Source organism: Zootoca vivipara, chromosome 2, assembly GCF_963506605.1.
Source record: "Zootoca vivipara chromosome 2, rZooViv1.1, whole genome shotgun sequence".
In the NCBI taxonomy this organism is placed as follows: Eukaryota; Metazoa; Chordata; class Lepidosauria; order Squamata; family Lacertidae; genus Zootoca; species Zootoca vivipara.
In genome coordinates this window covers 17,932,358-17,959,728 of record NC_083277.1, presented here as the reverse complement: position 1 = coordinate 17,959,728, position 27,371 = coordinate 17,932,358, and the positions used below count along the sequence as shown (strand labels likewise).

The window sequence follows — 27,371 nt, the reverse complement described above, 5'->3', positions numbered from 1 at the left end:
TTCCACACAATATGAATCTTCTTTAATATTGTGCATCACTTAAAAAGAGAAGAATCCTTGGAAAAGACCCTGATGTTGGGAAAGATTGGGGGCAATAGGAGAAGGGGACGACAGAGGACGAGATGGTTGGACAGTGTTCTCGAAGCTACGAACATGAGTTTGACCAAACTGCAGGAGGCAGTGCAAGACAGGAGTGCCTGGTCACGAAGAGTCGGACACGACTAAACGACTAAACAACAACAATCACTTTTTAAAAAGCAACAACAACATAAGCTGATTAAGGAGGGGAAGTGGATGAATAATCATAGAATCATAGAGTTGGAAGGGATCATGAGGGCCATCTAGTCCAACCCCCTGCAATGCAGGAATCAAATAAGGAAATTATTTTTGCTCCATCACATCATCCACTGCCACAAGCACACAGCAGGTTGAGAGAAAATCCCTTTATTTGTTGGTTGGTTTAACTGATTAGTTGTTTGTCATACAAAGCGTCTCCAAATGACTTACATTGAAACGAAAATATGCATATATACATTATACCATAGAAAGGGGAGGAATCAGATAACACATTAATGGGTTTCAGCATACAGTGGTGTCTCTGGTTAAGAACTTAATTCATTCCGGAGTTCCGTTCTTAACCTGCAACTGTTCTTAACCTGAGGCACCACTTTAGCTAACGGGGCCTCCTGCTGTCGCCATGCCGCCGGAGCACGATTTCTGTTCTCATCCTGAAGCAAAGTTCTTAACCCGAGGTACTATTTCTGGGTTAGCAGAGTCTGTAACCTGAAGCGTCTGTAACCCGAGGTACCACTGTATTGGAAAGGTAAAAACAAAACAACCTCCAAAAAAGAATAATAGAAAACATCCGTCTGCCTCGGGAGACAATGGTGGAGCGTGCCTTTGCAGGTGAATTCAAACTATTGCAAGGTTACAGTGCCTCCTAAAGAAAACATTTGCAGTACACAAATAATCATCAGCTAGGATCAAGTAATTGATATTTCCTTTTCATGAAGGATAAACATCACCAAGGCCTGCTTTTGCAGCTCGTGCAACACAGGTCAGGCACTGAGATGAATTCCACTTGCTGCCCTTATAGCAGTCTTCATGGCTGTGTCGATCCAAGCATGTGGGTGGGCTGTGTACTCTCCGGCAAAGTACACTCTCCCCTCATTCTGACTCAAAGCCTCGAAAAGCTGGCTGAACTGGTATGGAGTGGGTAGAGCAAAGGCCCCCATGGAAAACTTGTCTAGGGCCCACTTCTGTACAACGTGCCTGTTGCAGACGGATTTGAGGTAAGACTTGGAGACATTGTGGATTTCCGACAGGTCATCCATCACCACGTCAACGCACTTTTCCTCGCTGAGGGGAACGAAGAAGTCGGCGTCATCATTAAACGTGTAAGAGGCCAGGAGTACCCCGAGGCCACTAGGGAAGACATGGTTCGGGTAATAGATCATTCGGGATGGGCGGTCCGTGATCGACTTCCCACCTCGGATCCCGTCTTTCTCCCAAAACCTGTCTGTGCAGGCCAAGGCGATTTTGGTAGAGCTTGCGTAATGGAAAGAACGCAGAGCGCGAGCCTTGGGATGGGAGAGAAGAGGCTGGTATTTGATGAGTCGAGCGGCTTTTGCCGTCGCCGTGATGATGACGTAGTCGGCGGTCAGACTCGACAAGGTTCCTTTGCCCCGCTTGCGGTAAAACACCCTCACTTTCTTGCCGGTTCTAAGTATTTTCTCTACACTGCAGCTTAGACGGATTGTCCCGGTCATTTCCCGGGAGAAGCCTTTGGGGAGCTGGTCAAATCCTCCTGTGATTTCCTCAAAACTGGGGAGGTAGAAGGAGGAAACAGGAGCAGAAAAAGGAAAGGAAAGGAAAACTCATTGAACAGGGTGAGCAACCCAAACAATATGTGCTCCCTGCGACATTTATATTTCCTAAGTTACTTCAAAAGCAAAATGGCATATTATCATTCTCTGGTTCCTCCAGTTACTAAGAGGCATATAATGATGTATCCAGAGCAGCACAGCCATCACATTTCACTGCTGATTTCCCCCTCGCTGTGCCGGTTCTTATCTTTAGGTTTTTCTCTGGCCCTCCTTTGTGACACCTCCAGCCTTTTTACCTCAAGCTGCAGTGGTTGGCCCAGTAGCGGGGTACACGGTAGACCAGGGGTCAGCAAACTTTTTCAGCAGGGGGCCAGTCCACTGTCCCTCAGACCTTGTGGGGGGCCAGACTATATTTTGAAGGGGGGAAAAATGAACGAATTCCTATGCCCCACAAATAACCCAGAGATGCATTTTAAATAAAAGGACACATTCTACTCATGTAAAAACATGCTGATTCCCAGGCGGTCCGCGGGCCGGATTTAGAAGGCGATTGGGCCCCCTGGGCCTTAGTTTGGAGTCCCCTGCGGTAGACCAAAAGGCAACCTATTATTCCCTTCCTCCCCGATTCCTCAGGAAAGCAGCTCATTTCCTCTCAGGTTTTACTTCCTTCCTGCTTCTTTTCCAAGCTGAGTTAGCATGTCCTAGTGTTAACTTCTTGGCTCCATCTTGGCTACATGTAAAGCCTAAAAATGACTTTGTGCACCATGAGTAAATAACCTTAAGTTTTCGTTATACTTTCTGGCTATTTCTTTCTGCACACCCCTGCGGCATATATTTACCAAACTTCCAACAGGTCCGAGACATTTTGCCGCCTGAGGCAAAGGGCAAGACGTTGCCCCTCCAATGCTATTCCAAGATTGTGTCTACTACCATTCTGTGCATGGAAGCTGACTGGGCTGGCAGTGGACCAACCCCTACGCCTGAAGGCAGCAAGCTGGCTTAGAGGCCACAGTGCAGGCTGTGTGGTATGCACAACTCTGTCCTCCAGCAGCTTGCATCTGCCACCTAAGGCAGCCACCTCACTTTGCCTAGCATAGGGCTGGCGGTACAGTGGTACCTCGGTTTTCGAATGTCTCCATTAACGAACATTTCGGTTTTCAAATGCTGTAAACCTGGAAGTAAATGCTTCTGTTTTCTAACACTTTTCAGAAGTTGAACATGCCACGACGCGGCTTCCGTGTTGAGTTTTCCGTATTGAGCCTTTCGTATTGAGTTTTCGGTTTTTGAAAGTTTCAGAACTTGAATGGTCTTCCAGAACGGATTACAGTATGTTTGAAAACCGAGTTACCACTGTAGTGGCGTCCACCCTGTGGAACACCCTCCCATCAGATGTCAAGGAAATAAACAACTATCTGACTTTTAGAAGACCTCTGAAGGCAGCCCTGTTTAGGGAAGTTTTTAATGTTTGATGTTTTTTCGCTTTTTATTATTATTAATATTTTGTTGGGAGCCGCCCAGAGTGGCTGGGGAAATGCAGCCAGATGGGCAGGGTATATAATAATAATAATAATAATAATAATAATAATAATAATAATAACAATAATCTACAGATCTTCTTCCAAATGCATATGCCTCGCTAGACAAATTTAATTCGTTCCACAGGTCAATTCTTATAACGAAAAATTCGTCTAGCGAATCCCATAGGAATGCATTGATATTATTATTATTATTATTATTATTGCCCATAGGAACGCATTAATTGAATTTCAATGCATTCCTATGGGAAACCGTGATTCGCTAGATGAATTTTTCATAAAACAAATTCGTCTAGCGAGGCAACCTCCGCTCGAAAAATTCTTCCGTTAAGCGAAAAATTCATCTTACAGAGCGTTCGTCTAGCGAGGCACCACTGTATTAGGAGAAAAGCACAGTTAAATTTTCACAAGGACTTTAAAAAATAAATAAATCTGCAAACTGAAGTGGAGATGTGGACAACCAAATTTATAATATAATGGTAATTTATTCTTTGTACCCCACCTATCCAACTGGGTTGCCCCAGCCCCTCTGGGTGGCTTTCGGCATATATGAAAACATAATAGAACATTAAGCCTTAAAAATCTTCCCTATACAGAGCTGCCTTCAGATGCTATATAAGTACTCATCTCCTTAACCTCTGTGGGGGTGGGGATTCCATAGGGTGGGTGCCACTACCAAGGAGACCCTCTGCCTGCTTCCCTGTAACCTCACTTTTCACAGTGAGGGAACCGCCAGAAGGCCCTTGCGCTGGACCTCAGTGTCCAGGCTGAACGACTGGGGTGGAGACGCTCCTTCAGGTTGGAACAATGAGAAACCAAAACTCCATCCAACTCTGCTCAGTTACAGTACAGTATTAATAAAGCTTATACAATATCCCCTCCCTTTTACCTGTCATCGTCATAGAAGGTTACATAGTCCATAGCAGAATCAAGAAACGAAGTATAGAATCCACCTTCTTCATTCAAGAGGTCACCAATCATATCTACTGCTCCCTTGCTCAGATTTCCTTCTTTAATTAAATATTCCTGTTTGGAGGAAATAGGGGGATTAACTAGAGAAAGGCTGGTTAAAAGTACACATGCTTCCTTATTTGAGCTCCAGCTAATTTATCCTCAAACATAGTCCAACAGCATGGTCACAGATTACCCATTCCCGAATTTTGTCTTCTCCATCCAATTTTCCAACCAACTAAAGATTCTATGGGCCTAATTGTAATTTTAGCAAACAGAATGGCTGTAGTTACAGGTAGGTAGCCGTGTTGGTCTGGATCGAAGTAAAATAAAAAAAATTCCTTCAGTAGCACCTTAAAGACCAACTAAGTTTTTATTTTGGTATGAGCTTTCGTGTGCATGCACACTTCTTCAGATACAGTGAAATGGAAGTTTCCAGGCACTTATGTAGAGAAGGGGTGGGGAGGGGTGGGGATGGGGAGGGGGGATCACTCAGAAGGGTGGTGGAAATGGGTGATTGACTGACTGATAGCTGTTGATGACCGCAAACGACTGCAAATGGTTTTGCATGAAAAAGCAAGGGTTGAGATGGCTGAAGATCGCTTATCATGTATAATGAGATAAGAACCCGATATCTCTGTTCAAACCAGGTCCCTCCATGGTTTTGAGCTTGGTGATAAGTTGCAATTCAGCAACTTCTCTTTCCAGTCTATTTCTGAAATTCTTTTGTAGTAAGACAGCTACTTTGAGATCTTGTATAGAATGTCCTGGGAGATTGAAGTGTTCTCCTACTGGTTTTTCTGTCTTCTGGTTCCTGATGTCAGATTTATGTCCATTTATCCTTTGGCGTAGGGTTTGGCCTGTTTGTCCAATATAGAGAGCTGAAGGGCACTGTTGGCATTTGATGGCATACACAATGTTAGAGGATGAGCAATTAAATAGTCCTGAGATGGTATGTTGGATGTTGTTGGGGCCAGTAATGGTGTTGTCTGGGTGTATGTGGCAGCAAAGTTGGCATCTGGGTTTATTGCAGGCTCTGGTACCAGTGTCCATGTTAAGTCTGGTGGTTGTATTATTGTGGGTGAGGAGTTGTTTAAGATTGGGTGGCTGTCTGTAGGCAATGAAAGGTCTTCCTCCCAGAGCTTGAGAAAGGGAGCGGTCATTGTCCAGGAGAGGCTGTAGATCTCTGATGATGCGTTGTACTGTTTTAGCTTGGGAGCTGTATGTGATGACTAGTGGTGTTCTGTTATTTTCTTTTTTGGGTCTGTCTTGCAGCAGGTTCTCTCTAGGTATCTGCCTGGCTCTGTTGATCTGTTGTTTAACTTCATCAGGTGGATATTTTAGTTCTAAAAAGGTTTGCTGTAGATCTCTTAGGTGAGATTCTCTGTCTGTAGAGTTGGAACAGATGCGGTTGTAACGTAAGGCCTGGCTGTATACGATGGATTGTTTGGTATGTTTGGGATGGTAGCTAGAAGCATGTAGATATGTTTGTCGGTCAGTTGGTTTTCTGTATAAGGTGGTGTCTATACGTCCATCCTGTATTTTTATAGTAGTGTCCAAAAAATGTATTTCTTGCATAGATTGGTTCATTGTTAGGTTGATGGTGGGGTGAAAGTCATTGAATGTCTGGTGGAAGGTTTCCAGGGTCTGTTGTCCATGTGTCCAGATAATAAAAATATCGTCAATGTATCGCAGGTACAGGAGAGGTTTGAGTGGGTAGGAGTTAAGGAAACGTTGTTCTAAATCTGCCATGAAGATGTTGGCATACTGTGGGGCCATGCGGGTGCCCATGGCTGTGCCGCTGATCTGGAGGAACAGGTCATCACCAAATTTGAAGTGGTTGTGGGTAAGGACAAAGTGGCAGAGTTTGGTAGCAAAGTCCGCTGTGGTTTTATCTGAAATGGTGTTCCTTATGGCTTGTAAACCATCATTGTGTGGGATGTTGGTATATAGAGATTCCACATCCATAGTGGCTAGTATAGTATTGTTAGGAAGATTGTTCAAATATTGTATTTTCCTCAGAAAATCTGTGGTGTCACGTACGTAGCTGGGAGCACTGATAGCATATGGTTTCAGAACAGAGTCCATATAGCCGGAAACACCCACTGTAATGGTGCCAATACCTGAGATGATGGGGCGTCCTGGGTTTCCTGGTTTGTGTATTTTGGGTAGAAGATAGAAAGTTCCTGGCCGAGGTTCCGCTGGTGTGTTTGTGAGGATCTGTTCTTGGATGTGTAGGGGTAGCTCCTTAATAATCTTGTTCAGTTCTTTTTTGTATGCTTGTGTGGGGTCTGAGTCCAATTTCATGTAAAAGGCAGTATTGGAAAGTTGTCTGTGGGCCTCTTGGATGTAATCAGTTTTGTTCATGATGACGACAGCTCCACCCTTGTCTGCCTCTTTAATTATAATGTCTGGGTTGTTCCTGAGATTTTCTATGGCTCTCCTTTCAGCATGGTTTAGATTTTGTTGTAAGCGATGGTGTTTTCTGGTCACATCCGTTTGGATTCTGTGGCGGAAGCATTCAATGTACAGATCTAGTGTGGTATTGCGTCCATCAGGAGGGGTCCATGTGGAGTCCCTTTTTGTGTAACTTCTTTTCGGTGGTAGTTGGTGGTCAATGTTCTGTTCATTGATGCGTTTGGAGGGTGATGGTTGTTCCCCAGTAAGTTGAGAGGTGTTGTGTTGTGGGGATGTAGTTTGTTCTACTTTGTCTTGTTCTTGTGTGTGATGAAAATACTCCTTCAGGCGTAAACGGCGGAAAAATGCTTCCAGGTCCCCGCAGAACTGAATCATGTGTTGGGATTTGGCAGGGCAGAATGATAGTCCCCGTGAAAGGACGGATTCCTCAGCTGGGCTGAGTGTTTGCTGTGAAAGATTGACAATGTTGTTGATCTTGTTTTGATTGGTGGCCTGTAGGTTGGAAAGGTTGCAGAGTTTTTTATTTTTCTGGTTCTTCAGTAACTCCAGTTGAGAGTGGTAAATGGTTTGTTTTTCCTTGTGGAACTTCTGCCAGGCCGGGTGATTCCTGATGGAGTTCTCCAGTGCAGAGAGTTCCTCCTTTATTAACTTCTGAATGGCTGTATTTTCACTGTTTGTGCAAATCCACAGGCTGTCAGAGCCTGCCCATGTCCACTAATGTGCTAAGAGGATTGCTCCATTGATTTAGTGTGGCGCACATGTACCTGAACATGCTGCCAGGAGGCCCACTTTACAGAGGACAGTCTTTGATTCAAAAGGCTGTTTGGTTCAAGTTCTGTTTAACGTTAAAGAACCATTAAGACAGAGAGCAAGCAGGCGAAGTTCAGCCATCAACCGTTTGCACTGGTAATTCATACAAAAGTTTTATACAAGAGCGACAATCCAGATCAAAGTAAAAATACTGCAGACAAGCAAAGGCACACTTTGCCTACCTTGATGGAATATGAGTCGTATTTTTTCTTCAAAATCGTGCAGTTTTTTGTTACCTGCACGGGAAACACAAATATAGTTACTGGATCAGAAATGCCTATTTGAAACCTTCCCCACCACCCTTAAATCATTCATTCAGTTTTCAGTTAAGAAAAAACACTCTGGTCACATCTGATGATTTGTCAAGTGATTCAGATATGCTCTGACAACATTATATTAAGAGTAATGGCCCACAACTGTGCAATGAGTTTCAAATGCCCAAAGGGAGTTTGGAGCTTGTGTTTTTCTTTTTTTCTTTTCTTTTCTTTTTTGCATCTCAAAACATTTATTTAGGAGCTAACATTGCAGTTGACACCTGTATTTTCCCTCCACCTTGTGGTACTGTGCAAAGGTGAGAAGCAGCAGTAGCTAAACAAGCTTTTGAGATTGAATGAAGAAATTTGCTTTGAGGTACTGACTAGTAGGGGAACTTGGCCTTGGTAAAAAGGCAAAAATATATAAATATATCCACTCTAAATATCACAAAAACCATTTAACACTACAGTAGTTCAGGTGGGGCAACAGTCAACATCAGGTAAACTGCAGACAAGAGCCATTTTAACGCTGCTGTAAATCTTCCTGGTTACTTTATCTGACGCTGCTGCCAGTACAAATATAGAAGCAGCAACTCCTTCCTACCACTGCCATGTTGTTTTGAAACAAAAAGGACTTCAGGGCAAGGCTTGAGAAGTGGGCTATGTTTGCAGCCATGTGCACTGCAAGTTCCCGGCATGGAAGTAATAATATCTGCATGGGGAATTAGGGGAGTTGTCTTATGTGCGATGTGGAGGGTGTGTGTTGCTTTGTTTGTTTGTTTTAAGCCCTTCATCATAAAGTCTTGACAATTAAGTCACCACCCTCATCAAAAGATGCAAGGCTTGCATAACAACGGGTGAACAAAATGAATCCACACAACAGAGGAATGCAGCGCAAAACCCACAAAGAAGCTTTGCAAAAAGTGTGAAGAGAAAAGAAAAGGTGAGAAGAGCTGATTAGAAAGTAATTCCAGAAATCACCCATATTTATATGTGCCTTTGCTAATATGAAGACCTTCATTTGCCCATCTACCCACCCCAAGCCAGCGTAGTGAACCTGGTTCACGTTCCCACTCCTCCACATGCAGCTGCTGGGTGACCTTGGGCTAGTCACACTTCTCTGAAGTCTCTCAGCCCCAATCACCTCACAGAGTGTTTGTTGTGGGGGAGGAAGGGAAAGGAGATTGTTAGCCACTTTGAGACTCCTTAGGGTGGCGCTGTGGTTAAACCACTGAGCCTAGGGCTTGCTGACCAGAAGGTCTGCGGTTCGAATCCCTGTGACGGGGTGAGCTCCCGTTGCTTGGTCCCAGCTCCTGCCAACCTAGCAGTTCGAAAGCACGTCAAAATGCAAGTAGATAAATAGGAACCGCTACAGCGGGAAGGTAAACGGCGTTTCCATGTGCTGCTCTGGTTCGCCAGAAGCAGCTTTGTCATGCTGGCCACATGACCTGGAAGCTATACGCCGGCTCCCTCGGCCAATAATGCGAGATGAGCGCGCAACCCCAGAGTCGGTCACGACTGGACCTAATGGTCAGGGGTCCCTTTACCTTTACCTAGGGTAGTGATAAAGCGGGATATCAAATCCAAACTACTACTCCTCCTCCTCCTCCTCCTCCTCCTCTTCTTGTAGTACGGTCACAGCTAGGCCAGCCTCCCTGTGATGGGCGTTTTCCCCACCTCTAAATAAAAAATTGTAGCACCACCAAAGAGAAAGCCTTTGTAGAAGCATAGTGTGTATCTGCTGAAGGGTGTAACCAGTTCCACTGCCGAACTGAATACCTGCTGCAGGTAATCACAAGTAGGGAGAGGCAACAGCAGTCAGCAGGGCAGCGTAGCAGTGGTTACCTGGCTTCCCAATGTTGGAAGGGCCAAAGTGGTGTGGAACTAACTCATTATAGTGTGGGTGCAGTGGGGTGCATTGGCTCTGTCCTTGACAGCAGTGGTCTTGCCCTTCTCCCTTTCTGTAACCAGCAGCAGTGCTCGTCATTGGGAAGCCGGGCAAGCGATGCCAGTCTGCTGACCACTACTTGGGAAAGTGGCTGCTGCACACAGGCCCTGCTTGCTGGATTCACCTAGGCATCTGGTTGGCTAGAAACAGGATGCTAGACTGGGTGGGCCATTATAGTCCTATGTGATCGGAAGAAGGTACTTTCCAGGCAAGCTGATTCATGAACACACAGCCTCTTTACAAAACACCTACCCGATCCAGTGACTCATGGAAGAGTTGAGAGGCAGATTTCCCCCTCTCATTGGGAGCCAGTTCATATCCAAACAGCTCTGCGTTTTTCTCCACTGCAGACACTTTTTCCTTTCTATTTCTAATCAAGTACCAGGCATTCTTATCCGTCTGAACAAACGGGTTTAACGTGAGGTTGAATTTCTTAATATATTCACGAACAATTCTGCGGGGGAAAGGAGTAAGAAAGGCCTTTTTAAAAGTATATATGTAAAATAACAACAGGACATGATACTTTCATATTCAGGGATGTTAGCAAGGCTGCGAATCATTCAGAAGGGAGGATAATGCCAGATAGGAACGAAAAGCTGAACATATTTTGTTATGGCCAAGAATGCAGCAGGTCTTGTAGGGTCACTTCCCCTTCCCAAATCTGCTCTCTAGGCAGACGCCTACTCAAAACTAAAAAATCACACCAACTGCTAATTCCAGGAAATGGGGAGGAGGCAACATCCAGGATAAAATGAAGTACTTCATCCACAGATGTTTCTAAAACAGAATGAGTTTTGTGCATGATTGGCAACAAGCTTTTTGCCTTACTTTTGTTGCTTGGGCAGACGCATCGGTCCCAAATCCATGTACCAGTCTTTCTCACGATAGGTCTTTATCCGACCCCCAATGCGGTCACTGGCTTCCAGAATCTGAACCTAGGAACAAATGCATTGTCGCTGTTTATGCTTCACTTCCTTACTGGTTGCTGCTCCAGAAACAAACAATCACACAGTAGTGGACCTACATTTTTAGGGTCCTGAAGCTTTGACTATCATGGGGGGCCCCCTTCACAACCAGCAACAAGGTCGGGCCAACCACTTTCTTCAGTGGGGTTGTTCCACGACAGATCGCCACACCTTTATAAGATTTGTGCTACGGACTCCCAAACTTTGGGATTGTTGAAATACATACAACAACAAAAATAATGAATTTGAGTTGTGCGACTCAAATGGGGTCTAGTAGACCCAAAAGGGACGTGGGTAGCACTGTGGCCTAAACCACTGAGCTTCTCGGGCTTGCTGATCAGAAGGCCAGCAGTTCGAATCCGCACAACGGAGTGAGCTCCCGTCGCTCTGTCCCAGCTCCTGCCAACTTAGCAGTGCGAAAGCACGCCAGTGCAAGTAGATAAATAGGTACCGCTGCGGCAGGAAGGTAAACAGTGTTTCCGTGTGATCTGGTTTCTGTCACGCTGTCCCATTGCAGCAGAAGCAGTTTAGTCCTGCTGGCCACATGACCCAGAAAGTTGTCTGCAGACAAACGCCGGCTCCTTCAGCCTGAAAGCAAGATGAGCGCTGCACCCCATAGTTGTCTTTGACTGGACCTAACCATCCAAGGTTACCGTTTTACCTAGATGACCTAGATGACCCCCCAAAATTAAGCAACGTGGACTAAAGTCACATCTGGGACCCCTCTGAGATTAAGAGCCCTGAAACATAAGCTTTGTTAGTTTCATAGTAGATCAGCCCCTGCAAGCATGGATGCGAAAAACATAACTTTATGCACATGGGAGGGGCAATAGCTTCATTATATGGGGCTAGCTGCGCAGACAGGAGCTCCCAAGTTCAAACCTTGGCACCTCCAATTAAGGGTCTCAAATGGCAGGTGAAAGAGCACTAGCCCATTTTCTGTAGAACCACTCATTTTAGTGGTTCTAAACGTGTCTAAACACAGATGTGGGTGGCACTGTGGGTTAAACCACAGAGCCTAGGGCTTGCCGATCAGAAGGTCAGCGGTTCGCACGTCAAAGTGCAAGTAGATAAACCGGTACCACTACAGTGGGAAGGTAAATGGTGTTTCCGTGTGCTGCTCTGGTTCGCCAGAAGTGGCTTTGCATTGCTGGCCACATGACTTGGAAGCTGTACGCCGGCTCCCTCGGCCAGTAAAGCGAGGTGAGCGCCGCAACCCCGGAGTCGGTCACAACTGGACCTAATGGTCAGGGGTCCCTTTACCTCTACCTACTCATTTTAGACCCCCCCCTTCTTCCTCCTTTTTCTCAAGATTAAAGACCTCTGGTTTCTCAGAATTCAGACCTATGCATGGCTACTAAGAAGTAAATCCACTTGACTCCAAGAAAAGTGTACACAGGATTGCAGCCTTTGTTAGTACAATTACCTGGTGTCCAGCATCTTTCAGTAATTTGGCGGCAGTGAGCCCGCTTATTCCTGCCCCAACAATCACGATGGTCTTTGGATTTGAAGTCTTTCCCAGCCCATTTCTGGCAACATTTAACAGCTTCTCATAGTCGGGATCATCAAAACACTTCATCCATTCCTCGTGGTCCTCAGCGTGATTTGGGGAAACCAAGGCTATCACGAGCAGCAGGAATGGGGAAAGTGCTAGAAAACAAGAAATGATTGAACAGGAACTATATATAAACAAGGAGAGCAAATTCATAAATGACATCCAGTGCCCTTTTAAAAATATTTGTTTAAATTTGGTTGTTCTTGTTTTAATTATGTATCTTGTGTTTTTTATATTGTGAATTTATGTTGTGAACCACTCTGAGACCTGTGAGCGGTGCTTTTTCTGGGGGGGGGCACAGGGGTACACATACCTCTAAACATTTTGTGAATCTTTGTACTTTTGTCCATTTACTGTATTTATTTTTCCCAATTTGAACTGTAAAATGGTGGTTTTCTTGAGTCAAAATGAGAGTATCCCCTAAATGTTTTTTTAGGGGGAAAGCACTGCCTGTGAGTATAGGGCAGAATACAGATAATAAATAATGATGATGATGATGATTTAAAAAATGCATGAAAAACGTAAATTTTGTTTTGTTTTGTTTGAGTCAAGCATTTTGGCACATTCCAATTTTGAATTCTTTAGAAATAACTGAAATAACTACTTAGTACTTGACCCCCAACCGGGTGGAAACCTGGTGCCTATTTTCTTTTTAATTGTCTAGGTTACAAATTGGGCCAGAGAAATATTACTGTACTGTAGTCTCTTCTCACAACAGAATCAAATGTATTAACTGCAGGACTTTTTTCATCTGGAACTCAGCTCCGGCACCTCTCGGGTGGGTGCCATTGCCATTATAAGAGAACAAGGGAGGCATTCAGGGTGAGTTCCAGCACCTCTTTTTCTAGAAAAATAGCACTGATTAACTGTATAGCTGTCCTTGGCCAAAATTAAGATATTGCCTCCCAGTTGTTCTTCTTCCCTTAACTGCAGCTGCTTTGATGTTGTAGTTGTTGTTGTTGTTTAGTCGTTTAGTCGTGTCCGACTCTTCGTGACCCCATGGACTATAGCATGCCAGGCACTCCTGTCTTGCACTGCCTCCCACAGTTTGGTCAAACTCATGTTCGTAGCTTCGAGAACACTGTCCAACCATCTCATCCTCTGTCGTCCCCTTCTTCTAGTGCCCTCAATCTTTCCCAACATCAGGGTCTTTTCCAGGGAGTCTTCTCATAAGTTGGCCAAAGTATTGGAACCTCAGCTTCACGGCCTGTCCTTCCAGTGAGCACTCAGGGCTGATTTCCTTCAGAATGGATAGGTTTGATCTTCTTGCAGTCCATGGGACTCTCAAGAGTCTCCTCCAGCACCATAATTCAAAAGCATCAATTCTTCCAAGTCTCCTCCGAACTTCCCTATTTCCCTGTCTGCTTTGACCTATAGCCCTCCTATGTCAGAAATCATTCCTTTTCACAAAGATGATGAAGAAAGGTATTAAAAAGATGAAGTCAAAGGCATCGTTGCAATTAAGATGACAGTTACAAAAAACAAACAAACACAAATTCAAAGCAGAACTTTGTAAGCAAGGGATCAAGGAAGAAGAGGAAGAAGAGTTTGGATTTGATATCCCGCTTTATCACTACCCGAAGGAGTCTCAAAGCGGCTAACAATTTCCTTTCCCTTCCTCCCCCACAACAGACACTCTGTGAGGTGAGTGAAGCTGAGAGACCTCAGAGAAGTGTGACTAGCCCAAGGTCACCCAGCAGCTGCATGTGGAGGAGTGGAGACACGAACCTGGTTCCCCAGATTACGAGTCTACCGCTCTTAACCACTACACCACACTGAAGACCCGGTGGATCAATCTCTTTGTCCTTCTCACATCAGACATCAGATACCAGCCTTCTCCCAACATGGTGCCCACTCAACGCTGTTGGACTCCAACACCCATCATTCCCCGCCAGCATGGCCAATGCTCAGTTGTAGTCCAACAATATCTAGAGGGCACCAGATTGGAAAAGGATGCCATGTACCTTAATCATCCCCAACAGAGGTTTTTCCAAGGTTTCCATAAGGGATAGTCAACATATGGTTTCCATAAGGGATAGTCAACATAAGGTTTCCAAGGTTTCCATAAGGGATAGTCAACATAAGAAGAAGGAGAAGGAGAAGGAGAAGGAGAAGGAGAAGGAGAAGGAGAAGGAGAAGGAGAAGGAGAAGGAGAAGGAGAAGGAGAAGGAGAAGGAGAAGGAGAAGGAGAAGGAGAAGGAGAAGGAGAAGGAGAAGGAGAAGGAGAAGGAGAAGGAGAAGGAGAAGGAGAAGGAGAAGGAGAAGGAGAAGGAGAAGGAGAAGAAGAAGGAGAAGAAGAAGAAGAAGAAGAAGAAGAAGAAGAAGAAGAAGAAGAAGAAGAAGAAGAAGAAATTATAAAGTTAAAAACAAATCAGGATTAGAAAGAGCATAGCCATAACTTGATGTCCCAGAGGACATTTGCAACCTAAAATTTCTATGAGAAAATGAAAGACTTACAGAATTGGTCCATGTTCTCATAGGGAGTGTAAGGATGGCAAGTGAATGCTCTTATTTTATAGCCAGAATGTGGCAGGCTATGAGCCAATAGTGATTTAGAAACCTCTTTGGTGACCAACCTCTCAAAGGGCAATTCCCAAACACACCTACCTGGTAAAGGTCACCTGAAGCACAGCACACACAATTGAGATGGATGGCACAATATAGTTGTAGATCTTCTAAGAATGTACCTTTAAAAAGCAACTTAGGGGTGGGGGAAAGACACACAAAGCTTGATCTTGAATGCTTAAAAGGGAGGCCAAGAAGATCTCACCTTTTGCCCAGTGTGTTTTATAGGATATCCTGTAAGATTTTTAAGGGTCTAATAAAACTTGAATGCGTGGGAAGCAAGGGAAGCAATGACTTCAGCTTGATATAGTCATTCTTTCTACACAGGAAAGCAAATGTCAGAGGCTACAGCATAATTTGCTCCCTGACAGCTATCTAGCAACCCTGATATTTACTGACTGATTCGAAGACATTAGGTCAGATTAGATTAGACTCAGGTCAGGTTATAAAATATTACAGTGGTACCTCGGTTTATGAACACAATTGGTTCCGGAAGTCTGTTCATAAACTGAAGCGTTTGTAAACTGAAGCGAACTTTCCCACTGAAAGTAATGGAAAGTGAATTAATCCGTTCCAGAGGGGCCCGCGGAGTATTTAAACTGAAGCGTACTTAACCTGAAGCGAACTTTCCCATTGAAAGTAATGGAAAGTGGATTAATCCATTCCAGACGGGCCCACGGAGTACTCAACCTGAAGCGTACTTAACCCGAAGCATGGGTGTAATTGGTTCCGGAAGTCTGTTCATAAACTGAAGCGTTCATAAACTGAAATGAACTTTCCCATTGAAAGTAATGGAAAGTGAATTAATCCATTCCAGATGGGTCCACGGCGTTCGTAAACCGAAAATTCGTAAACCGAGGTGTTCATAAACTGAGGTTCCACTGTACATACACACACACACACACACACCATGGAATATATTAAATTAAAATATCCTACAGTGATATAGTGTTGGGAGACCAGGGTTCAAATCTCCACTTGGCTATGAAGCTTACTATCTGTCTTTGGGTCAGACACTGCCTCTCAGCCTAGCCTTCCCTGCAGGGTTGATGTGGGGATAAAATGAGGAGGGGGAGAACCACGTATGCTGCCTTGAGCTCTTTGGAGAAGAAGGTGAGATATAAATGCATTAATTAAGTAAATAACCACTTAATCCAAGAGCTCCTCTTGGATGTTTCCTGATGGTGTTTCCTGCTTGGCAAGGAGGTTGGACTGGATGGCCCTTGTGGTCTCTTCCAACTCTATGATTCTATGATTCTCCTCACCTCTAAGGTCAAATATGGCTAGCCCTAAGCAAATTCTTTGGCCAAGCCCAAGTGCAAGAAAAGTGCCGGTGGTGGGTGTCGCAAGGCTCCCAAGCAGGAAGAGGAAGCAAGCGCATTTCAAGGCGATTGTGCCATTGGGACTATGCCGTTGGGACTTGAGGCCTAGTGCCTCGAGGCAAAAGAAAGAGATAGCATGGTATCCACATAAAAGGCTGCTGACAGTCAAGACAGAAGGGGGGCCAAGGCAGCATTTTAAGAAGCAGGACTCAGCGCTTGCAAAACCTAAGAACAACAAAAAGAGCATTAACAGAAGGAAGGGCTAAAGTAGTTCAGGCACTAGAGCAGGGATCGTCAAACTTTATAAACAGGGGCCAGTTCACTGTCCCTCAGGCACTGTTGGGGGCCGGACTAATAGTTTGAAAAAAGAAGAAGAACGAATTCCTATGCACGCTGCACATATTTTATTTGTGGTGCACAAAAATGCAATATTTAAAATGAAGAATGATTTTAATCAACATAAACTTATAAGTATTTCAGTGGGAAGCATGGGTCTGCTTTTGGCTAATGAGATGGTCAATAACAAGAGTTATTCTGAGAAGGCGGCGCCTCCACACACGGCTCCCTCCCATCTCGAGAAAGATGGAGCAGCAGTCAGATAGAAGGAGGGAGGGCAGAAACAAGAGAGATGGATAGATAAACGCGATTTTCTCTCTCTCTCTCTCTCTCTCTCTCTCTCTCTCTCTCTCTCTCTCTCTCACACACACACACACACACACACACACACACACCAGAGTGGATCAGCAGCTGCTGTGAGGCTCAGCCTGACCTACATAGTGACTAGAGGAAAGAATAGGACACCAAATTGCAAACAGGTGCCACAAATCAGGTCCTCCCTAACAAGTGGGCATGTTTTGCAGTGTGGCCTGGCAACCAAACCCTATGTTGTGGATGGGAACGTTTGGATGGCCACAACACCCTATTGGTGGTCCCTCAATGCTGGGTGCAATTTGATGGATGGGATACCAGCTAAATGCTATCAAGGGACCCCTATTTAAGCCCAGGCATGTGTCCCTGAGCTTCCTCTTTTGGGCCAGTGCATCGAAGCACCAGCATCGTGTCCGCTGCAAGCCGAAAGGGAGAGTGATCTACCTACGGCGTTACGGTGATCTGTTTCATTTTCCTTCTCTCTCCTGATTTATCCTTTTAATCCTTTAGTTTTCATTAAATTCCCCCCTCCTTTCCTTGCCTTTCCCTCCCCCTCCCCTTCCAAGGGCCCTTTGCCCCTCAGGGGCTTCAGCCCCTTCGAGTCTTTGGGCTTGCTGCCGCTTTAGCAGCTGGCTTCGGCATGCTCCTTGTTTGCTGCGGCTGCAGCGTCGGGACTTCGGAACAGTTTCACGGGCCGATTTCTAGCCGCCGCCTTAGCTGGCCGGTTGGCTTTTTACACGTGCCTTTCGCTGCGACTGCAGAGTCGGTGCTTTTAAATTATTTTACAGCCGGGTTAATCTCAGCAGAGAGTTACCCTCTCCTGGCGGCTGCTGCCTGGGGTTGTGGGGAATTTCACCCGGTTTGGGACCCACCCCCCATTTGTACATTGCGTTTACCTTCTTGCGGGGACGTGGCTGGCACTTTTGGCGGGAGCGCCATCTTGGATTGGCCGGGCGCCATCTTGTTTTGGCGAGAGCGCCATTTTAGCTGCGCAGTGCACACACCTTGCACACCCAGTTAACCAGACAGTGGTTGTACAAGTAGCAAACGCCAGAAGAGCTTGTGCCACCTGTGGCATCATTTCCAAAACTTGCATCTGCAAAAACCTCAAGACCTCCAGTCTTCTGACCTGTCAACTTCAGCCTGTAGTGCATAGTGCTTTGAAGATAGCAAACTATGCACTGCAGAACTTGCCAATCCTGAACTGTAGGATTGTCAGCATGCCTGCCAAGCAAATCATAGCTTGCAGCAATGTCAGGTCTTGAACATTTTGCAATGAAGCATAGCTTGCCTAGAACACATCTGTACAAAGTGGTGTCAGAAAATGCTTCTGCGTTATCATCTCTCTGATAACCTGGCACCATAGGTGTGTCTATAGGATTTGCATTTCCCAAATCCATCCTGTTCAATACCTCTGCAATCTTCTGGGTCTGGTGAACCAGAAAATTACCTTCTGTGTCTTTCTCAACTTCCAGAGAAAGATAGTTGGAAACTTCACCAAGATCCACCATGGTGTAGTGTTCCTGCAACTGAGCAAGTGTATGCTGGTATAAATCCTTGTGTTTCCAGAAGATAAGCAAATCAGCATCAAAGCAAAAGTAATACAGTTTGTGCTCCCCCTCTTCCTTGACAAACACACATGAATCAGCAATACTTTGGTGAAAATCTAGAGAAAGCAACATCTCTGCTAGTGTTGTATCCCAACACCCGGTACTCTGCTTGAGACCAAACAGGGATTTCTTCAGGTTGCAGACCATCCCCTGTGGTACCTGCACTCCTGCAGGTGGAAGTAAAAACAGATCCTCCTGCAAAATCTCAATCAAAACATTAGCATCCAAAACAAAATGTGGTAGGTGCATTTTCTCTTCTGAAGCAATCTTGAGCTCTCATACTTCACATTTGGTGCAGTAGTCTCAATGTTGTTTTCACCTTGAACCTATGAAAAACCTGTTGCGACCAGTTTGGCTGTGTGCCTCACTACCTTGCCATGTTGGTCAGTTTCGGCCTTAAAGACCCACCTGCTGTCTACCAGCTTCATTCCTGGGACCATTTTGACCAGCTCCCAGGTCTGATTCCTATCTAAGGAATCAGTTTCAGCTTTCATGGCAGCTAGCCATGGTTGAGCATCTTTAGAGGTCATTTCCTGAACCTCCTTGAAGCTTGCAGGTTCAAAAACCTTCTCTGAGCTACTAAGAACAGCAACAGCAGTTTTATCAAACTCATCGGCAAATCTCTCAGGCTGTTTGCCTGTTGTGGCCTCTTCAGATCTGCAAACACTCATTTCCTCGTTCTCTGGAGAAAAATGACCAATGGTGAACAGTGATTCCCCCAATTCAGTGTCAGACTCAACTGCAGGTCTGAGTGAGGTTTCAACACCTTCGTATCCTGCTTCATCACCTGCCACAGCAGTACCACTACCTCCCACTGAATTAGAAACATCCTGATCATCATCATCATCAGCCTGTGCTGCTCCATCCCCACCTGGGATGAATTACATCCTCACTTGGGTGAATCACATCATTTGCATGAACCAGGAAAATTCCCCCACCTTCCTCCCGCTTGGGATTGGTAGCACCACCTAGGTGAGCCAGGGAAGTTTCCTCCTTTACCACCCCCTTGGGATTGACATCACCATCTGGGTGAACCTGGGAAATCCCTTCCTTTTGCACCTTCTCTGGATTGGCACTGTGCAACAAGAGTGTGAGTCCCTGCTCAATTGATTTTCCAGAATTCCCAGCTCCCCCCCCCCCACAAACCACCCTCCCAAGGACTTTTGGGATGTGAGAGATCCTTTTGAATTCGCTTCTCATCCAGGAAAGCATCTAGCTCCTGAGAAGTGAATTCACCTGCACTGGGACTGGAGCATTTCACTCCAATGGGATTGGCACTACCATCACTCCTGGTGTCCCTTTCTTCACCTTCTGAGGGAGTCAGATGACCATCTTGGTCACTTGCAACTTCATCCACTGAAAGTGTCATTTGATCAGCTAGATCAACATGATTCACTTCACAGGGTGTGGAAGTCTGTCTGCTAGACAGCTTCCCATCTTCGGCAATTACCTCATTGCATTCTGCAAAAGAATCACAGGGTTGAACCTTTAAACCCTGAACCTCTCCCTGCTCCTCCTTGGACACCTCCTGCAAACCCAGGTGACCATTGGTGCGATGAAAACCACATGTAAGAAGAAGCTGGTCAGTGTTAGCATCACAAGCAACTTCAGGCATATCAACCACATTTTCATCAACATAATCAAAAGTGAACATATATTGATTATCAACTCTTGGAGCATTCAGAAATTCCTCATCGCCTTTCTTGATGAGACAGCTTCCATTTTCGAAAGAAATTCCATATTTGTCAGAGGTTGTTGCGACTACTCTAGAGTAACGACTCTCCACCAGCTTGTCTTTTAACAGTCTTTATTGGTGCACTCTATTTACAGTGTAGAGAGGTGTTGGAAACATGTCTGCTCATTCCAATCCAGAATCCGGCACTGCCCCCCTGCGTGATTTCCCCCAACATAGGAGTCTCGGGACAGTGAATCTCCTCCCCCTTTTCCTCCTCCATAATTTCAGAACCGGAGAAAAGGGTCTACGCTCTGTGCTTTCCCTCCCCCCTTCTCTCTCTCTCTCTTCCCTCCTGTGTAGCCAGGGCTCTCCCATGCTGTCAGAGCCCCGGCACTCTCCCTCCGCTTCCTGGCTAGCCCCTTCAGTGCCCGAGCTTCCATCGCTGCTTGGGGAGGAGCTACTCCTGATGCAAGGGGGAGGCTCTCTATACTGTCTTCCACTTACAATATCCTTCTTCAGAAATCTGTGAAATGGAAAGCAAATTATTTTGTGCATCTTGCACAAATAAAACATCATATAGTGTCAAGTTCAGTCCTCCTGTGTGGATATCCCCAGTTCCTTGCACATTTAAAAGTCCTTCACTTGTCTTCACAAAGCCATCCTGTGAAGAAAAGCGAGCAAACAAACTTCTGTCACTGGAAATGTGCTTCTGAATTGTGGAACTGACAACAAACTTGCGTTAAACTTTTGGAAAAACCTTTCGTGCCAGCTAAATCTCGTGTAGCTGCAGTGTGGGCTCTTCCTGGCCCCCCTTTTGCTTTCCAGCCGAAGACTCCTTCCCTTTGTCTTTGCCAGCTGCAGTAAACACTGGTGGAACTGTTGTGGGCATCACACCGCCCCCCTGCTCCTGGCCTTTGTCATCTGACACTGTTGTGGGCTGCAATTCTCCCCCCTTCGGCTGGGCCTTGTCAACAGGCACTGTTGTGGGCTGCTCGCCCCACTTCCGCAACACAGCTGCAGGCTTGTGTTTACGTTTTGCCTTCCGGAAAGACTTCGAAGACTGACCTTCGTTCCCACGGGACTGCACGGCTGTGTGGGATGATGACGCCATCTCCCCCTGAGATCTGCCACTGGCGCCCTCAGCCATTTCCATTGAAGCATCCTGTGCAGCCACTTGTCCCAGGTCTGACGCAACAGCCAGCTCCTGCAATTCCCAAGTGGCGCCCTCAGCTCCTGCACTTAAGCAATCTTTAGGGGAATTGCCATCACAGCTTCCTCCCAATCCAAGAGCTAGCTTCAATGATTCCCACATCTCCCGGGCAGAATTGCATCCAGCAGCATGAATCAAAACAGAAGGACTTAAACTTAAAATAAGCAATCCTCTGGCAAAAGAATTATCTGACACCCAGCTGTTAGGCTTGGGGTCAGGGGAATGGGCCCTCCCCCCCCCCTTCAGCGGCGATGGTGTACCAGACTCCTGCAGCTTTCAGCCTACACTCAGCCCATTTTTGATAATTTCCTTCTCCAAGGAAAATTATATCTTCAGAGCTATGCAAAAACTCCATTTTCCCTTCTCTATTACTGACTGGGGAAAATGCTGCAGCTCTCACTGTCCTCACAGTCATTAACCACTGTGAAAGTTTTACTGCCAGCCATAAAACTTCAGGCTGCGCAGATCAAAGTCTCTGCTTGCGTGCCTGCTGCGGCATACTTGTAAAAGCTCCGGCTTTTACATACCTTCTCTCCTCTCTCGCCGAAAGTTTCCAGCATCCCAGCTGCATTCGGAATACACTGTCATTTCCTGCTGCCTCCTGGGCGAGTAGCCATTCCACTTCTGGGCCCATAACCCATTTTGTTAGCATACACACAGAAGACCTGGGCCACCAAGCCCCCCCCCCCCCCCGGTAAGCATCTGCTGGGTGTCTTCTCCCTCCGGTAGCCAACTGTAACACGATCCAGGCTCTCGGAGAGAGCAGAGTTTATCCAGCTTTAGCGTGGTTTGGCGGCAGCAGCAACAAGAAGAAACTCAGAGAGAAGTTCTTGCATATTTACAAGCGTTTATTCTAAAGCATCTCGGAAGATAGACCAAACGTGTCTTTCTTCATCAGCAAAGCAAAAGCAACAGAATACAATAGCACAACAAACAGAAGTATATATCATGTGACACATTCAACATCCTCTTCCGAGCCTGTTCCTGTTTAAGGTGGAACAGAATCTACTATGAAATCCTACGGTAACACGTTCAGCGCCTGTCCCGGCGTTGCCCCAGCATACGATGGATCGTTTGCATACGATAATGGCTGACATTGGAACAGATCCTTTGGCCTTGGCCAGATTTAATATGGAGGTTGATTCACTGGCTCAGCAATTTGGAAGGCAGCCTATCCCACAGCCTGACCCTTCCACATCTTCTACTGTTTATGAGGCTTTCATGGTGGGCAGCAAGGGGGGAGTTCTTTTTCACGGCAAAGCTCCTCGCACGCTTCTGCTTCCTTGCAGGTTGGCTCCCCACCCCATCAAGGGAGGTATTCGACATCCAGTCTTCTGAGGAGGATTTCCCGGTGCCTAGAGTTCCCTCTTTAGGAGGCAAATGCCGAAAAGGCAGCCGCTCCTATACCAAAATTGTCTAGCTGGTGGGGAAGTCTGCTCGCCGTTAAATATTGGCATAACCCCTATTTACCATGCTCCATTCTACTTAACATCGCTTACAGCCGTGTCTGATCGGTATGCCTTCATTAACACTAGGTTCAATGTTTTTCCAACAAACGTGCTGAGACATAGATTTACTAAGGGCCCAGTCTCTTCAATGTGTGCTTGCGAAATGAAATCAACTGAATCCTTACGCCATGTTATGTTTATCTGCCCTATGTACAGTTCGGCTCGTGCTAGTATACTAAACTCCATAATCCAGCCTATGGCTGACAATCCAGTTGACCTTCAGCTTGCCTGGGTTCTTCAAGATGTGGACCCTTATATTACTCTACAGGTTGCTAAATTCCTAACAGCCGTCCTCTCGTACAAGAGACGGAATGGAATGTTAGCTGATTATTGATAGTTATAAGAATTTTCTAAAATGACATGATATTGATTTTAGTTAGCACCTATATTTTTAATCTTAATCTTAAACCTTCAGGATATGTGTTTTAAATTGTTAATATTTGTCCTTGTGAGCTGTGAATTGTGTTATATTATCTGTGGTTTGTACGTGTCCGTGGTTTTATTTGTTTTGTTGTGTTGTGTTTTATGATGGGCGTAAAGCTGAATAAACATCTTTGTGGTTGTGGTGCAGCCGCTCCAAATGCAAGCCCAAAAGGCGTTGGGAAGGTGACTCTACCTCCTCTTCTGGTACATCTTCTGAGACATCTGAGGATGAAGGTGACAGCCCTTGGCTTGTAGTGGGACCATGGGGAAGGGGCTTTGGGCCTTCCCAGGTGGGCGTGGCTATGTAGGGCCAATACCCACAGGGCAAAGTATGGTTTGCCTTTGGAATGCATTGGTGGAGCACTGGTCAAGGACGTTAAAGTCTCGACCAATACAGTAAGGGACTTAATCTCTGGCGCTCATCTGCATTCAAGACTTCGAAACAGGATTCTTAATGGGCGCTATGTTGATATATTTAAACTCCTGCCCCCAAGTGAGTGCTTGGACAAGGACAAGATGGCCACTTCAGGCAAGGGGAAGGCCAGCTCTAGCAAGGTCGAAAAGACCTTTGAAAGATGGTTGGATGTCTTTCAGGTGTTTGCTGGGGTAATCTCTGCAGCTTATCCCAAGAGAGGTTAGCACCTGTGGATTTATTTATCCTTAGTGCATAAAGCCTTTTCGTTGGCGGATGCTCAAGCAGCTATAGCAGGGGTCCCCAGACTTACCGAGCGGCGGGCCGGTGCCCGCCGCGCCGACCGCGCGGTGGGCCGGACTGCAGGGGAGTGCGCGCGCAGCGGGCCGGAGGGCGGGGGAGTGCGCGCCCGTGCGCATGCGCACACGCACACGGGCGGAAAAAAATCGGCGAAAATCGCTTGTGCGCATGCGTATGGGCCTCCCCCGACCCGGAAGTGCACCAGAAATGACCTCTTCCGGGTCGGGAGAGGCCCGTACGCATGCGCACAAAGGATTTTCGGCGATTTTTTGCCGATTTTTCAGATCGCCGCTGCGCCGCGCGCCGTGAGAGCGGGCGGCGGCAGCGGGCGGCGGGGGTCGTCGCGGGCCGGATTGGAAGGCCGATTGGGCCGCATCCGGCCCGGGGGCCGTAGTTTGGGGACCCCTGAGCTATAGGCTACGATGAGACCTTCCGTCGCAGAGCCTCCAAGATTCCTTCTGCCCATTGGGATCGTAAGGATCTTGATATGTGAACTACTTATGTGTCTCCCCACTACAAGAGTAAGTCTGCTGAGCAGCAAAAACCCAAGCAGGGGTCCAAGAAGTATACGCCTCTTGTTTGCTGGGAATTTAAGAAGAAGAATAATGCCCTCCTATAGCCTCTAACCCAAGCAGGGCCTCTTTGGTCCCTAACCATCCATGAAGAAGAAGAAGAAGAGTTTGGATTTGATATCCCACCTTTCACTACCCTAAGGAGTCTCAAAGCAGCTAACATTCTCCTTTCCCTTCCTCCCCCACAACAAACACTCTGTGAGGTGAGTTGGGCTGAGAGACTTCAGAGAAGTGTGACTAGCCCAAGGTTACCCAGCAGCTGCATGTGGAGGAGCAGAGACGCAAACCCGGTTCCCCAGATTACGCGTCTACCGCTCTTAACCACTACACCACACTGGCACAGCCACAGAATTATCTTATCTTGGGATCCAGTTGGATACTGTGGCACAGACTTCTGCTTTGCCTGAGCAAAAATTAGTGGCATTGCGTGAAATAATTTTGCAGTTTCTGCCCCGAGAGAAGGTTGCCTTGAGACAAATTCAGTCCCTATTGGGGCACTTGAACTTCGCCTGCAGAGTGGTAGCTCCTGGTCGCCCCTTTTGTGCCCGCTTGGCCAGGCTGTCCGCTGTCCGTTTCCAATTTGGATTTCTCTGATTGAAAACCTGTATTTTTCTTATCCATTTTAAACACTTCATTTATATGATGATATTGAAACCAATCATCCACATTATCTTTCAACTGCTCATATGATTTTAACTTAAATTGGTCTCCTATTTCCATCAATATATCTTTTTATTTCAACCACTTGGCTTCCATATTCAACCTTTTATGGGTCTTAGCTTCTAATGGTGAAATCCACCTGGGTGTTTTCCTTTCTAACAAATCTTTGTATCTAATCCAAACATTATACAATGATTTTCTAATTATATGATTCTTAAAACCTTTGTGGACCTTAATCTTATCATACCATAGATATGCATGCCAACCAAATACATTATTGAAACCTTCCAAATCTAAGACATCAGTATTTTCCAACAAAAACCAATCCTTCAACGAACAAAAGGCTGCTGCTTCAAAATAAATCTTCAAATCTGGCAGAGAGAATCCCCCTCTATCTTTCGAATCCGTTAATAACTTGAACTTAATTCTGGGTTTTTCCCCTGCCAGATAAATTTAGATAATACCTTTTGCCATTCCTTAAAACAATTCATCTTATCAATGATAGGAAGTGCTTGGAATAAAAATAACATTTTTGGCAATACATTCATCTTCGCAGCAGAAATTCGGCCCAGCATTGATAACTTTAAATTTGTCCAAATATCCAAATCTCTCTTAATTTCATTCCATAGCTTTTCATAATTATCTTTGCACAAATTCAATTTTTTTGCAGTCATATTCACACCCAAATACTTCACCTTTTTAACAAAACTCAAACCTGTGGTTTCCAGTAGCCTATTTTTCCCCTCTAATGATAAATTTTCCCCAAAACTTTTGGTTTTACTTTTATTCAATTGAAAACCTGCAACTTGTCTGAACTCCTGTGCTCTAATTGCACTAGTTTCTGGATCTTGTAAAGTCAACACCAAGTCATCAGCAAAGCCTTTCTAACTTCTATTGTTTGGAACCCACTACTATCCCTTTAACTTCTTCATCTTTCCTTATCATGTTCAGCAAATCCTCTAGGACTGAGACAGGGCCGTCTCAAGCCAGTTGGGCGCCCTGGCGCCGTGGCGCGGACATCGCTCCGGTGCCCCCGCCCTGGTGGGTGGGCACAGCGTGCAGCATGGCTTCCGCACAGCTTCGTCACACAGCGCCTTCCTGCCGGCCCCGCGCCCTGGCACCCTGCGCTACCGAGACTACCCCTAGAGCTGGGCCTGGACTGAGATAAAGAGCAGGGGGGAAAGTGGGCATCCGTGCCTGGTTCCTTTTTCAATTCAAATTTCCTCTGAAACCACATTATTAACTATAATTTTTTGCTTTTTGCTCAAAATAGATCGCATTGATGCCATTTAGAAAATTTTGTCCAACCTCCATCTTACCTAAATTTTCTTTCATAAAACTCCAATAAATATTGTCAAAGGCCGTCTCTGCGTCAACAAACATTAACATAGCTTTCGAGTTCTTTTTAACCTCTAATCTTTCCAAAACATCTGTTACATTCCTGATATTATCTTCCATATGTCTCCCAGGTAAAAAACCAGCTTGATCTCGATGAATATAATCATTCAGGACAAACACAATTACGGTAAGCCTTAACTCTCTCAAGCTTCTCTCTCCCACTCAGCGCAATTAAGCATTGACTCTCTCAAGCTTCTCTCTCCCACTCAGCACAATTAACAGGCAAGCTTATCTTATGCTTGTTGGCAAAAACATACCTCCACAAATCAAACAGCAGCAGCTTGGAAAAACAGCTCCGGAAAACAGCAACAGCTCGCAGCTCTACTCCAATGTGCAGCATCTGAACTCCATCGAAAACCGATGTGCAGCATCTGGACCCGACAGCCAATGTCCAACTCCTGGACTCTGCAACTGGTGTGGCTGCGTCTGGGCTCCAAATCTGATGCAGCTGTTGTTGTTGTTTAGTCGTTTAGTCGAGTCCGACTCTTCGTGACCCCATGGACCATAGCACGCCAGGCACTCCTGTCTTGCACTGCCTCCCGCAGTTTGGGCAAACTCATGTTCGTAGCTTCGAGAACACTGTCCAGCCATCTCGTCCTCTGTCGTCCCCTTCTCCTAGTGCCCTCCATCTTTCCCAACATCAGGGTCTTTTCCAGGGAGTCTTCTCTTCTCATGAGGTGGCCAAAGTATTGGAGCCTCAGCTTCAGGATCTGTCCTTCCAGTGAGCACTCAGGGCTGATTTCCTGAAGAATGGATAGGTTTGATCTTCTTGCAGTCCATGGGACTCTCAAGAGTCTCCTCCAGCA

General features: G+C 45.9%; 1 protein-coding gene across 3 annotated transcripts; it reads right to left on the bottom strand.

Annotated features, from left to right (window-relative positions):
* Nucleotides 1-430: 430 nt before the first annotated feature.
* On the bottom strand, nt 431-27,129 carry LOC118080933 (L-amino-acid oxidase). Of its 3 annotated transcripts, none has more exons than XM_035106974.2 (7): nt 26,823-27,129; nt 12,134-12,357; nt 10,571-10,677; nt 9,995-10,196; nt 7,723-7,776; nt 4,251-4,387; nt 431-1,824 (listed from the first exon to the last, which is right to left on the bottom strand). In XM_035106974.2, the coding sequence occupies exons 2-7, from the start codon at nt 12,284-12,286 to the stop codon at nt 1,059-1,061; spliced, it is 1,419 nt and encodes a 472-aa protein (XP_034962865.1). In that variant the 5' UTR covers nt 12,287-12,357; nt 26,823-27,129; the 3' UTR covers nt 431-1,058. The 3 variants fall into 3 exon arrangements, with proteins under 3 accessions (XP_034962865.1, XP_034962862.1, XP_034962863.2); XM_035106971.2 differs by lacking the exon at nt 26,823-27,129 and adding an exon at nt 26,487-26,795; XM_035106972.2 differs by lacking the exon at nt 26,823-27,129 and adding an exon at nt 14,720-16,379.
* Nucleotides 27,130-27,371: the final 242 nt, after the last annotated feature.